The 14,483-nt window shown below is 43.1% G+C and overlaps 1 protein-coding gene across 1 annotated transcript in view; it reads right to left on the reverse strand.

The window, feature by feature from the left end:
• Window positions 1-14,483, reverse strand: part of LOC126274703 (transmembrane protein 132E) — a 370,693-nt gene that overhangs the window by 9,931 nt on the left and 346,279 nt on the right. The window contains exon 16 of the mRNA XM_049977139.1: window positions 6,374-6,712. Coding sequence (XP_049833096.1) covers window positions 6,374-6,712 — 339 coding nt within the window. The remainder of the gene's footprint in view (window positions 1-6,373; window positions 6,713-14,483) is intronic.

Raw genomic sequence — 14,483 nt, forward strand, 5'->3', positions numbered from 1 at the left:
AAACCGTCATCGAACCCATCGTTCTACCATTCCTAGACCGGCAAGGGAACTTGCTGTTCCAACAGGACACTGCACGTCCGCATGTATCCCGTGCCACCCAACGTGCTCTAGAAGGTGTAAGTCAACTACCCCGGCCCTCAAGATCTCCGGATCTGTCTCCCATTGAGCATGTCTGGGACTGGATGAAGCGTCGTCTCACGCGGTCTGCACGTCCAGCACGAACGCTGGTCCAACTGAGGCGCCAGGTGGAAATGGCATGGCAAGTCGTTCCACAGGACTACATCCAGCATCTCTACGATCGTCTCCATGGGAGCATAGCAGCCTGCATTGCTGCGAAAGGTGGATATACACTGTACTAGTGCCGACATTGTGCATGCTCTGTTGCCTGTATCTATGTGCCTGTGGTTCTGTCAGTGTGATCATGTGATGTATCTGACCCCAGGAATGTGTCAATAAAGTTTCCCCTTCCTGGGACAATGAATTCACGGTGTTCTTATTTCAATTTCCAGGAGTGTATTACAAATTGCGGATCTCTGTGAAGCCTTCTCGTGTAAAACATCAGTCACCTTTTGTTTTGTGTGATACTCGTCACGATCGTAAAATTCCAATACAATACGATGAACACTGTCCTTCAAATACTATCCTTCCTCGGAGACGGTAACATCACTTTTTGCTCCCAGATTGTCACTATCCGTGGTTTCTGTGTACTGTTTGGTGAGAAAACACCACACGCCTTTGCCGTTAAGAATTTCCTCTCTTATGGAGTTGTCTAAAAGGTCACGAAGAAACTAGTTATTTGGTTCCTTATGTCTTGTAACCCGGAAACGAGAACAACAATAGTATGCGGTAATAATCACATCGCTCCCCGCAGATCCGCAATATTTCTTCACAGCAAATCGATAAGTGAAAGTAGCAAAGCGCTGCCAACCTCAGCGGTAGCAGTTGTTTTTTATGCTATCTGGACGGTAGCTAAAGCAGAAATGATAGTGTAGCAACAGTGTACAATTAGCCATGGATTGAGACGGACTACGTCAAAGGTTTCTCATTGGTAGTTACAAACGAAGTGAAGACGAGAGTTGAGGGAACGACCATTCGTTTTCGCTGTTTCTTAATATAGTAGCTTACAGGTGAGGAAATCCCATCATAAACCCAACAAGGTGCAATGTTGTCCCCTCTACTTTTTGTTCTGATAAACAGAACTGAAATGAAGTGAAAACATATTATTCTTTTACATACCTCACCATCCTTAAGAAAAACGAAGTACAGTACAACACTTATATTCAGTGTACAGTACTTCTGCAGTATATGCAGCTGGCCAAGGTAATGTAGTGGTCAAGTCATCAGATTCGAATTTTGGAGATCTGTAATTCAAATATCCAACCAACCTCCACAACCAGTCTTTCCGACGGGGCTTTCCCGAATTTTCCTTAATCGTTTAAGCCAAATTCACGGCGGATTTCATTCTTCCACTTTCCCTGAAATTTTAAGATACCTTCCTTTTTGAATATGATATCGAAATTTATTTATCTGTTTGTCACATACATACGCTACAAATAAAGAAAATGTATTAACGCACAGCAGACGATGCAGTCGTTTTGCTACTCGGTGAATAGGATAAGAAAGGAAAAAAAAGGAAGAAAGTAGGATTAGCATTCAGTGTCCGTCAATGACGCATTCATCAATTCCAGATAAATGAAAATACACTCCGAAACAAAAGGTGGTCTCTTACAGCTGTATACTCAGCAGTACACATCTCCATTTCACAAAGAAAAGCACATACTCACGAATAAAATACCGTCAACGCGAATTTTTATGTATCCATTTTCTATCCCTTGGGCATATCGAGCAAAATGTTTTTCAATGTATGACATCGTGTTAGGATGTAATATGATCCAAAGTTTTAGCCCCTTCTGAAAACGTGTTTGACCGAATTGATGATGTACACAACTGATACACTACTTCATCTATCATGACATGAGTGTGTCATCATAGCCGTAATATTACTGGATGGTAAGAACAGAGAGGAAGTGACCGCAGGTGTTTTATTGATGGTAATGTAAACTTGATTTTTCAGGGAATATTTTAACTTCTGTCTCACGGAGTAACACAGAAAACGCACCAATCTAAAAATGAGGACGACAAAAAGTTTCATCGATTAGTAAAATTCTACCATGTTTCTCTTTGTCGTAAGAAACTGAATATAATAAGTGTATCAGACAGTAGTGAACATAAACCACCTCAGTGGCACAAGATATGAAATAGTTGTCGTATGCCACCCCTACTAAAGTTTCAAGATCGATGGGAATACGTTTGCGAAAATGATGTGAAACGTGTGTGCGTATGATAATAAAATAAAGTAATTTGAAAAGGAAAGCAAACTATTATTTCTTAACGTAATAGTGTTTTCGTCACTAATAGCGATGGAAACAAATAAAAATGAAGAAGAGCTTTGTTTCTAAAGGATGAATATATTCTGGACACTTTTTAAAAGCATTGCAAACTCGCTTACTTTATCAGTGAAAATACTCACCAAGCCCTATTTGCGCTGAAGATTAGTCAATAATGTAACAGAGAATATTGACCAACAGTTGCGTTAAGATTAATGTCTCGAAAATAATTCATTGCCACCACACATACTAGAAAGCAGAAAGACACTGCGGACTATTCCTCTTATGGTGCAGATTAGTAGATGTAAGAACCATCAATTCGAAGTAAGTCTTACTCCAGGACCAGAGGCACTAGTACATGCCTAGTTACGATACACAATGCAGGACTAGCATTTATTTTATCAGTAATACTTAATTTCTATGCGTGAATTGGGACTTCTAGTTAACGCAAGACAATTTAGGTTGTCGAATTCAGCATATTAGCAGAAATTTTGAGATGCCACGCAACCTAAAATACATAGGTATTCCAACATGTTGTTTCTAACATATCTCTTTAACACTAAGCATCAAGAGGGAACGTCACACTTATATTATTTTCAAATCTATATCTCTAAACATGAAGACTAACATGCTTAACAGTCTTATGCAAATTAAAAGCAGGCAACTGCACATTGCATGAATATGGAAAATAAAGTTCTAAATGTAGATAAGAACAATATTTTAAGTGATAAAAAGAACGAGGAAAGACTACAGAAAAACTATGGTTAGCGGGGTGAAACATAAAATTGGGGAATGCCCACTAAAACTAAAAGATATTTGATTTACGTTCAGCAACTCGAGCTTGTGGCAGCTAATAAGCAAGTGACGCTATTTTGACATTCGTTTACCTTTTATTTAGAAAATTATCTGCTTTTTCAAAATTTTTCTTTTTCGACACTAACGAGAGAGAAGTAATTGTATGATAAGCTATCATCTTTTTCCAAAAAGCGTAAAAATGGGAAAATGGAAGAGATGTTTCAAAAGCTTGTGTTCATAAATCACTTTACGAAGAGTTTAGAACAAAAATCTCCAGAAATTACTTCAGACACAGAAGAAGAGGATTTTTTTTGCGTCATGAATTCGAGATAAGAGGCGAAGAGGAATTTTAACGTTGTTAATACGACAGTTATCCAGAAAGTAAGAGACGTTTTGAAATAAAAAATTGTCGATATGTAAAAACGAAATACTATTACACACATTATAAAGGTACACTTTTAAGCTATTTTTAAACGTAATTGCCACTCAAATTGAGGCACTTGTCAAACCGAGGTACAAGTTTTTCAATACTGTCTCTGTAGAAATCCGCCGCCTGCGATTGCAACCACTGGTTTATACTGGCAACAAGTTCGGCGTCAGTACCAAAGCGTTGTTAGCGACGCATGTCTTCATTGATGGAAAGAGGTGGCTGTACGGCGGACAATCAAAACTCTGTTGGAGCTCTCGCTCTCGGGTACGACTGGCCGTGTGTGGACATGGGTTGTCGTGAAAAAACAAAACACTTGCGCTAACTCTCTTCCGACACTTGTTTTGTATCGCCGCCTTAACTTTGTCAGGTTTCGATATTACGACTCTGAGGTAACTGTTATGCCACATTCAAGGAAATCAACGAGAGTCATTCCCTTAGAGTCTAAAAATACAGTAACCACGATCATTCTTGTTGACAGCTTTTAAAACCACTTCCTTAGTTTCTTGGGAGATCGCGTGTCCCATTCCGTCGATTGCCTTTTTGTTTCAGAACAGACATGCTTCACCCAAGTCTCGTCCCCCATTACGATACGATCGATAACTTTGTTACCAGTTTTCTCGTAATCTTCGAAGAAGGTCAGTGTCGCAGGCAGTCTCTGTTTTATGTGGTCGTCCATTAGGATTTTGGTAACCCACCTAGCAGAAAATTTGTGGTAACCAAGTTTCTCCGCCACAATTTTTTTGCACTAAATTCCGTGAAATTAGGGGAAAATATTGCGAAAGCTTTTTAATGGTGGAATGAATGTTGACACGTCAAAGAAAGCAAAGTAGCGGAGGCACAGATCACATGCTACCACCGCCGGATACATAATGAGTGTAGTAACGTTATGCCACCAACATGACAGTGGCTGTAGCCTGTGACCGCTCAATGTCATTCAATACGATCACGACGACACCCCTCGATCGATGTTAGCGCTCGTGGTGTGACTCGCCTTCATACATGGCAGTGGAGGTTTGAAAATTCGTGACGCTAGTTCAATGGTCGTCAATTGATTTAAATGTTATTCCCGGCTGCCACGGGCGTGAGGAGAAAGAACACATCCTGGTGATACCAGCATTATGCGTATTTACATGTTAGATTAATCTGAATGGTTTGCAATGTTCCAGCGATTCTATTCGAACTCTATGCTGGTGTACCGGCAAGGAGCATTTTCGCAGATAAACATGTAAGCCCGTAATGAATGTTCAGTTTCTCAATATAGTTCGTCGCACTCACACATTGTACATCCGCTGTAAGAACAATTTCATGCTTTTGCATTTTTGGTGTCCCACAATATTGGTTGGCTAAATATTATGACGATACGTTGTATACAACTTCCACAGATATTGTTTATCATGTAGTCAAGACTGCGTAATGAAGCCAAAATGGTAGATAAAATTGAAATGTAGTTTGTTTATTAATACTTTTCTTTTCACTAACTAAATATGAAATATGAATCGGGATCGGAGGTGATGATCCTATCCTTCTTTTCAGTATTAGAATGGTCGATATAGTGTTCTGAATAATGCGTGTCATATAATGTCCAAATATCGACACGGCTCAGGCTCTCAATTCGGTACTTAAGTGTCTATTCTTCGCTCTCGGAAAGTTAGATGTGATTGTCTTTCACACGCAGGGTTCAATTTAACTGTGTATGCACTGTTTTTAATATTTTAGGTCCCCGTTTATTAATATCTGGTAGTTAATAAGCGAACTATTTTTATGCTGGCGCGTTGTTTGTATCAGTTACCCCCGCAACCGTACAAGATTCTCTAAATGTTCCGCGCACACGCGTTTCACAATTTCATAAAATGCAGAATTACGTAAACTATAGCTTTCCGTTGCGTACAACTTTTGTGGGTTCCACAACCATAATAGTTTCACAAAAGTATTTTTCCCAGCGAACACAAAGTTCGAATTGTGTTGTCGGAATCATTTTCACTTCACCCGACAATAAACGTCTCTGATCACATCGTCCCACGTAATGTATTTTAAACGTGCTTGAAGAGTCTTTAAATAATCTCCTTAACGAATTTCGCAGTCGCGTACCACTTTTTCATCGGTTAGCCCCATGGGGATAACTGAAGGTAGACAGCTCAATAATGTGTTACATGTTCTTTTGTATGTATTAAAAAACAAACGCAGCCCTATATCTTTCTGTCCCACTTGGACTTTGCTACTTTGCTTTTTATTACTTTTCATTATCTTGCTTCTTAGTAATACTGTGTAGTTATTAAAGTTTCGTATTACTTTACCCTTTCTAGTTCTTATAAAGTAAAAGTCTATTTATGCCCGATTTTAATTAATATGATGCTAATTGACACGCGTGCCCGCAAAGTACCAACAGCAGCAATAGACCAAAAGATCTGTTACTTTCTGGACAGCCTTCGTAGTACTGGTTGCTCCTACGAAATTGAGGACTCGTTTTTAATCCCAGAGTGTGTCAATACGTCCACGATGCACTGGCTGTCGACATGCTTGGCAACCGTTTGCTGCAGAAGTGAAGAAACGGATGCATTCCGGGATAGCGGCTCAGGCAAACGCAAGCAGAGTTTACCTGCCGACAGCAAGGTGCAAATAACGTAAACGTGAGAAAATAGAAACGGGAAAGAACATTTAGGATGGTACACAAGAATAGCACTTGCTTTGAAGCAGCGGACTCCGAGTCCTTCACGACGACTGGAGCGGCGGCGCGTGGTTGAGGCAGTAGTGGGTCTCTAACCTGTTGCTGCGGTGGTGGTGGTGGTGGTGGTGGTGCCTGCGCTGCTGCGGCTGCAGCTGCTGGTGCGGAGGCGGCGGGGGCGGCGCCGGCAGCGGGGAGGCGGTCTGCGCCCCCGCGGTGTCGGCACCGGCGGCTGCCGGGCTCTGCTGGAAGCCGGCGGCGGGCAGCCCCGCGGCCGCGGAGGGCCCGATGCGCGCCGTCACGCCCATGTTGCGGTGCGGCGGCACCGGAGGCCGGTACTCCACCTCCAGCGGCTTGTCCGCCACCGAAGACGCCGGCGCCGGCGCGGGCGCCACCAGCCCGTGGGGAGGCAGCGGCGGCGGCGTTCCGCTGCTGCGACTGCCGCACACACCAAGTAGCGTCTCACTACAGCCCTTCCGGTGCCTTTCACCACGACCGCGCGGCTGCTACCGCAACAAGGACGAAATTTTCGAAAGGAACGAGCCAAACCGACGCCTACCCACGACCTGAGCCAGAGAAGACGAACTTGGCAAAGGGTGCAAATCATATTAATTTCCTGGTGAATGAAGTACACTCTAAGACAAAAAAGTGACGCTCGACGAAATAATTATCCGAATGGGACAGAAATCGGTAAAGATAAACAAATTATTGTAATTACAGAAAAATTAGACGATTTATTCAAGAGAAAGAGCTTCACAAATTGAGCAAGTAAAATACGCATGGGTCCTCATCCGGCGCGTATTCCACCAGTTATTCGGTTTGACATTAACTGATAGAGTTGTTAGCTGTCCTCCTCAAGGATATAGAACTAAATTCTGTCACAAAATTGTTAAGGCTTTCGTAGCCACTTGTTGACAAACTGCCTATCTGCTTCTGTCTCGGGTTCTTCTGCTGACGTTCATCTGATGGTTTTATTGACGATTCGCTAGCACTAGTGGCTGTCATTGTCAAAGCTTCACCCTCCATTGTCGGTGGTGATCTGGTGCCGAGGTCGCGGCCGCAGACTATATGTACCTGGCGCGCCAACGTCCGAGGGCTTCTCCGTGGTCATTTCCGGTACGGTTCTTCTCTTGCTACCGGAAATGACCACGGAGAAGCCCTTGGACGTTGGCGCGCCAGGTACATATAGTCTACGGCCGCAAGCTTGGCTCCAGTTCACCACAGGCAGTGGAGGGTGAATCTTTGACAATGTCAACCGCTCGTGCTGGTGAAACTTCAATAGAATCATCAGATGAACGTTGGCTGAAGAACCCGAGATAGAAGCTAATAGGTAGTTTGTCAAATTCTGTCAAAGTGGCGTCTTAGATCGTCAAAAACCCGAGATGTTTGGAGGACCCTGCTCATAATACGCGAAACGTTCTCTGTTGCGGAGGCATCCGATGATATTGCTCGATGTTGGGCCGCCGTATGGTGGGTACCCCACCGCTGTCTTGGGCGTCTCAGACGGGTTTTCACTGATCATCGGGGCTCAGTTCGAAGCGGTACTGATCACTGAAGACAATTCTAGTCCATTCAATGAGATTCCAGGCCGAAGACGCGTCTGCAGACGCCCCAGACAGCGGTGGGATACCAATCTGACTGTGGTAAGACACCCTTAGCTTACATTTCAGCAAGACAGTGCCCACCCGCAGGCAACGAGAGTTTCTACTACTTGTTTCCGTGCTTCTCAAGCTCTACTTTGGCCAGCAAAGTCGCCGGATATCTCCCCAACCGAGAAAGTTTAGAGCATTACAGGGAGAGCCTTCCACTCAGTTCGGGATTTTGACGATCTAATTAATCAGTTAGACAGAATCTGGCAAGATATCCCTCAGAGGACATCCAACAATTCTATTAATAAATTCCAGGCCGAGTAAGTGCTTGCATAATGGCCAGAAGTGGACCAACATGTTACTGACTTGCTCAATTTGTGACGCTCTTTCTCTTGAATATATAATCCAATTTTTATGAAACTGTAACCATTCGGTTGTTTTTACATGTACATCACAACTACCGGTTTCTGTCCCATTCCGACAATCCCTTCATGGTGTGTCACTTTTTTCGTGTTAGAGTGTAATTGTTTCTGGGGTGCGGCAGCCCGCATCTCGTGGTCGTGCGGTAGCGTTCTCGCTTCCCGCGCCCTGGTTCCCGGGTTCGATTCCCGGCGGGGTCAGGGATTTTCTCTGCCTCATGATGTCTGGGTGTTGTGTGTTGTCCTTAGGTTAGTTAGGTTTAAGTAGTTCTAAGTTCTAGGGGACTGATGACCATAGATGTTAAGTCCCATAGTGCTCAGAGCCAACGATAATGGGGTGCGGCAAGTGCACCACCTCTCCCCACCCCCACCCCCCTTTCTCGCTGGATACGCCAATGAGCTAAATCCTGTCAGTGAACAGAACCTCCCCTTTCGAGCTTAATCCCATTGCTATGGCGATCAAGCAATGTTGCTCCTCCATGAGTGTTATTACTAACTCTGTCCTTTGTACAGCCACTTTCCTTATCTACAATTTGCCTACTTGGCTTGCATCGCTAACTGTACAGTAGCAAAATTAATTAGATGAGAAAATTTACGTTCATACGAAACGTAATCTTTTGTGGTGGCATTCTAATGCTGTCGGTGGAAGGAAGTTTCATAATAAATATTTGGATTGCTGTTGACTTGTAGTTTCTGTTTATCACACTGTGTGCCAGTTTCCGGGAGTAAGTCCCAAATTGAATGTGTCATGGAGAGTGGGTATGTCACACTGTTGACGGTCATCAGTCCGTCACGTTCGGGTGTTACTTCAAGCTGCCCGCTTTGTGCTATTAAACAATATTAGGGCAGGCGAATGTAAGACGTAGGTTTGATGATACGGCTCTGCGAAAGTGGTATGCATCTGTGAAGGTAATGGATACAAGACACTAGAGGATGCAATTATACAGTATAGTTTCAGAGTTTTAACCCCTCATCTTGTAGCATGACAATAGGTATCGGCGTAATTTAGAGACTTAATTCAGAGACTCACTCTTAGCATCATGGAAGGTCGGTGCGTCTCTCATAAAAGAGTAACAGAAATTCTCTGGCAACTGAAATGAGAATCCTTCGAGGAAATACGACGAAATTCTTGGATTTCGTAGACAACCTTTCAAAGAAAACTGTGCAAAAATTAAGCTGGCACCAGCGGATGTCGCGCATAGAGATGATGAGACTAAGGTAAAAAAAAAAAAAAGATTAGGACACTTTAAGAGGTGTATGGACAGACACGTTTCACTCGTTCAATCAATATTGTTATGATGCTCCCTCCATCATGCACTGTACAGTGACTTAAGGAGCACATACTCAGCTCGATAAAAAACGGAAAGAACCCAGAACACATGGTTGAATACCAATGTAGCTTGTACACGTTCTCATCGCCGATAGGTTGATGTAAAGAATTACAGATACAATTCCGTCTGATATGTAGAACGACAACCAGAGTGGACTAGTGTTGTAACCACGCCTGGCAGGGTAGCGATCAGTGTGAAAGACGCACATGTGCAGCGTACTTGTTTGAGAGACAGTATTAGCACATGAGATAGTTTAAATGCAGCCCCATTGTAGATCTTCATTTTGCTGTCTGGCTGAATCGAGCAACTTCCAGATTTGTGGGGCATTCGTATCTAACGTATCTAACAGTGACCAGTTTTTTGATTGAATTTGAATGTGAAGGAAGGCATATTCGTCGTGAAGTTTCCGGTTGAGTACGTATGACCAACACAAGGCAGGATCGCCATATTGTGCTCCAAGCACATCGCAAACCTACACATCTGCGCCTGGCATCGGAGAACAAGTAATTCAACATTCTGTGCCATCTCGCACCATTTGTCGGCGGCTAGCAGCAGTGGACTCTCCAACTACCGCCCCATGCGTAGGCCGCCGGTAACATCACAACACAAACATCTGCGTATGGAACGATGTCGTGATTGGGAAGTATGGACTCCTGATGAATGGAGTCAAAATACGTACAGCGATGAATCGCTTAACTTCTTTTTTCAGGCCGTGTACATAGATACAGAAATACATGCCACGCCAGATTTCACTCTCTTAATTTTCTCTGAGCTCTTAAGAAATTTCTCTGGCCATAATGTTCAATGCCGGTGTTAAGAAGAGTCGCTCATTTCCTCGTGACTACAACTGTAGAATTTTCACTCAAATGTGATTTAAGGTAGTTGTTTCACATGTACATAGTGAGTATGTCCCCCTAGAATAATGTGATTTGTTACGGAGAAACTTTATCTCGACAAGTAATTACTGAGAAGAGATCTATTCACAGAATTTTCACATTTCCGGTAGAATACGTTTAATTATAACCCAGAATGCAATACTAGTCTGGCTAGGTGCTTTAAGAGAAGTTCATTTCCAAATGTATGAGAGAAATATTTTGATTATCCTCCCATAATGGTGAAGCAGATGAATGGCGACTGAAACTCATCTGTTACGAGTTGTTAGATTTCTTCTATGAATCACTTTGCTGTATTCTAGCTGATGAGTACGTTCTCCAGTACTTACTTCCAGGCGCAAACATGTTGCTACGACTGATTTGCGTTACTATTATATCGTGGAGAATATTTCAGTGGCATTCTCTTCGGAAGTTAATCACTATGAAGGGCAGTTCCGGTATCTTCCCCAGGCTGAATGTGATGTCTCAAGAAGATAATGTGCCTTACCGCACAAGTAGACATTGAAAAATGACGAAGGCTTTAGGGTCCTTTGAGGGACCTAATTAAGCGTTTGTGGATACACCCGCCCCTCCCCCCTCCCCGTAACAGGATCAGAAAATAGTTCCTTCTATTTCCTTTATTTTCATTTTGCAAGGAAAGTAAATTCCTTAAGCGTAAAATAATAGTTATTTTCTTACTTTTCAGTATAGTTACCATCTTTGTTCACAGTTTTACCACACTGAAACAATATGATTTACACTAATGTCGTATGAAGCGTGGACCTCCTTCCGAAGGCAATAGAGCAAGTCTCGTCTTCAGGCATAATTTTCACCAAAACCTCTTCTTCCTTTCATCCCTCGGCGCCCTTCATACTGAAGCGCAACAACAGATTGAATGCACTTGTTGTCCTTGCCGCTTTATTCTCGTAAGTCAAAATTTCGTTTCCCAATATTCACAAACCTTGAAGTAGATCAGTTTTTCAAAAATAGCCATCAGAGCTCCTTCACCGGTGGACAACTGGAGACACACTCCATCTGTTTTTTCCCGACAGTCGTCAGGGACGGTTTGGCCCACACGTTGGATGCTGTGTGAAGTCTCTGCAGTCGCCGGCCGGTAGCTCCACTTTGCTGCGGCCAACTGTGTTCCGCCTTCAGCTTCTCTACAGCGACGAATCCATCTTCTAACGGCCCTGGCGTCCACCGTATCATGTCCATACTTTCATGAATACGACTGGGCGTTTCATCTTTTGCAGTGAGTAGTTCATGTTCAGAATGGTGTCTCATGTGTTCGTCGGCTATTTTCTGAACTTACCCACTACTTCGATACATTGATGTAGGACGCTATTCCTACAGTGGGGAGAAGAAGTTTTCGGAAGTTTGCCGCATTCATGATTACTATATTACCAGCTTAATGAAGGAGATACATGAATTACTTTCTGACTGGTCCTCGTAGAATATTGTGTTTGCTGTGTAAATCCTCCACAATCGCCTTGCGACACTACAGGCAGTACGATCTCGGACGTCTATCGAAACGTGATTGGGACCTGATATATGTTTTTTGTGTGCTATAAACAGCAATTTCTCTGTGAACTAGTACACGGTTATATTACAGTGACCCGACAGTATTCATTATTTCGTTTTGCTACTCTTGTATTAGCCGAGTTTGCATATAAAATCAATGGATGTAAGGTCTGCCTGTTATGCAAAAACATGTTTTCTGATAGAGACCTGAACATGTTTCAGCACTTTTATCCCCATTCAGTTTTCGTAATTTAAATTTCTAAAATGTGTACTTCCTTTGAGTGATAATAGATCTATGAAAATTTGGCTAAAAGTAGTTATTGTTTGTTATTGCGATTACCTTCATTTTTTTACATCACAAGCTTATGCAGGATCCTCTGCACATTATCGGGAACTAACATCTTGTCATTTGTTATTATACAATGTTAATGTGAATTTAGTTAGTGAATTAACACATCACTTTGCGTCAACAGCAATTTTGTTGCAGAAAGATATTTCGCGAGAGTATAGGGTGGTCAGAAACACCATTAAAATCTTCTATGGACGCTGCTGGGGAGGTTATGCTCAGAAATATTTGTTAAAAAAATCGATACGTTGCCCCGTTTCCGAGTTATTTAGCATTTAAGTTAGCCAATCAGGCCGTTACGCTCGCAAATTCAAGCATTTGACAAGCTAAGCCGCGGTAATGCACAGTCACTTTTGTGTTCGTGAATTGCGATTTGTTCAAAGGCTGATTATCATTTAAAATGTGCCTTTTTCGGAACTGATAAAGTGAAGTTCGGAAACCAAACGAAGAACACAATGGGTCACACTGCCTCCGGCAGGCTGCTTGAATTTGCGTACACAGCGACCTGATTGGCTAACTTTAATGTCACTTAAATTGCAAACGGAACAATGTATCTAATTTTTCTCTTAACAATTATTTCTCAACACAACACACCCGCAACACTCGTACAAGCTTTTCAGACTTTTCTGACCACCCTGTAAATGCGATTGCTTACAGCTTTCGCAAATACTTCTTTATATGCATTCTCACGGGTGCCCGAGAAGTGCACACAAATACTACACATATTTTACAGAATTTCATTAGTAAAAAACACTTTTCAACGTCGCTTAAACACAATGTAAAAATTGCTGTTGTATGTAGAGTCCCAGCTGACGTTCACTTGTTAAGCGCTTTGGCTATGCAAGCGCAACTCATGGCCCAGACTGAAAATTCCATATTTCGTCGTTTTGCGTCACAACCAGTACTCGCACACACGTTATACACTGAAGCGCCAAAGAAACTGGTATAGGCATGCGTACTCGAATACAGAGGTATGTAAACAAGCAGAACACGGCACTGCTGTCGGCAACGCCTATATAAGACAAGTGTCTGGCGCAATTGTTAGTTCCGCTACTGCTGCTACAATGGCAGGTTATCAATATTTAAGTGCGTTTTGAAAGTGGGGCACAGCATCTCCGAGGTAGCGATGAAGTGGGGATTTTCCTGTACGACCATTTCACTAGTGTACCGTGAATATCAGGAATCCGGTAAAACATCAGATCTTCGACATCGCTGCTACCGGAGAAGAATCTGCAAGAACTGGACCAACTACGACAGAAGAGAATCGTTCAGCGTGACAGAAGTGCAACCCTTTCGCAAGTTAGTGCAGGTTTCAGTACTGGGCCATCAGCAAGTGTCAGAGTGCGAACCATTCAACGAAACATCATCGACTGAAGGCCCACGCGTGAGCCCTTGAGGACTGCGCGATACGCAACTTTACGTATCGTTCCGGCCCGCCAACACCAATATTGGACTATTGATGACTGAAAACATGTTGCCTGGTTGGACGAGTCTCGTTTCAAATTTTATCGAGCGGATGGATGTAAACTGGTATGGAGACAAGCTCATGAATCCATGGAGCCTGCGTGCCATCAGAGGACTGTTCAAGCTGGTGGAGGCTCTGTAGTGGTGTAGAGCGCGCGCAGTTGGGGTGATATTGGATCCCTGATAGTCTAGATTCTTGACAGGTGACACATACGTAAGCATCCTAACTGATCACCTGCACCCATTCCTTTCCATTAAGCATTCCGACAGACTTGGACAACTCCAGCCGGACAATGCTACACCCAACACGTCCATAATTTCTACAGAGTAACTACAGGAACACTCTTCTGAATTCAAACACTTCCGCTGGCCAGCAAACTCCCCAGACTTGAACATTATTAAGCAAATCTGGGATGCCTTGTTACGTGCTGTTCAGAAGAGACCTCCACACTCTCGTACTCTTACGCCCTGCAGGATTCATGGGGTCATTTTCCTCCAGCACTACTTCAGACATTACTCGAGTCCATGGCACATCATGTTGCGACGCTTCTGCTCGTGTAAGCCCTACACACTGTTAGGCAGGTTTACGAGTTTCTTTGGCATCAATGTATAATTCCTGTAAACGGGATGACATTGTAGTCGAAAGTCTCTGCCTGGTATCGGCGAA

This window comes from Schistocerca gregaria, chromosome 1 (assembly GCF_023897955.1).
Source record: "Schistocerca gregaria isolate iqSchGreg1 chromosome 1, iqSchGreg1.2, whole genome shotgun sequence".
NCBI classification, from domain to species: Eukaryota; Metazoa; Arthropoda; class Insecta; order Orthoptera; family Acrididae; genus Schistocerca; species Schistocerca gregaria.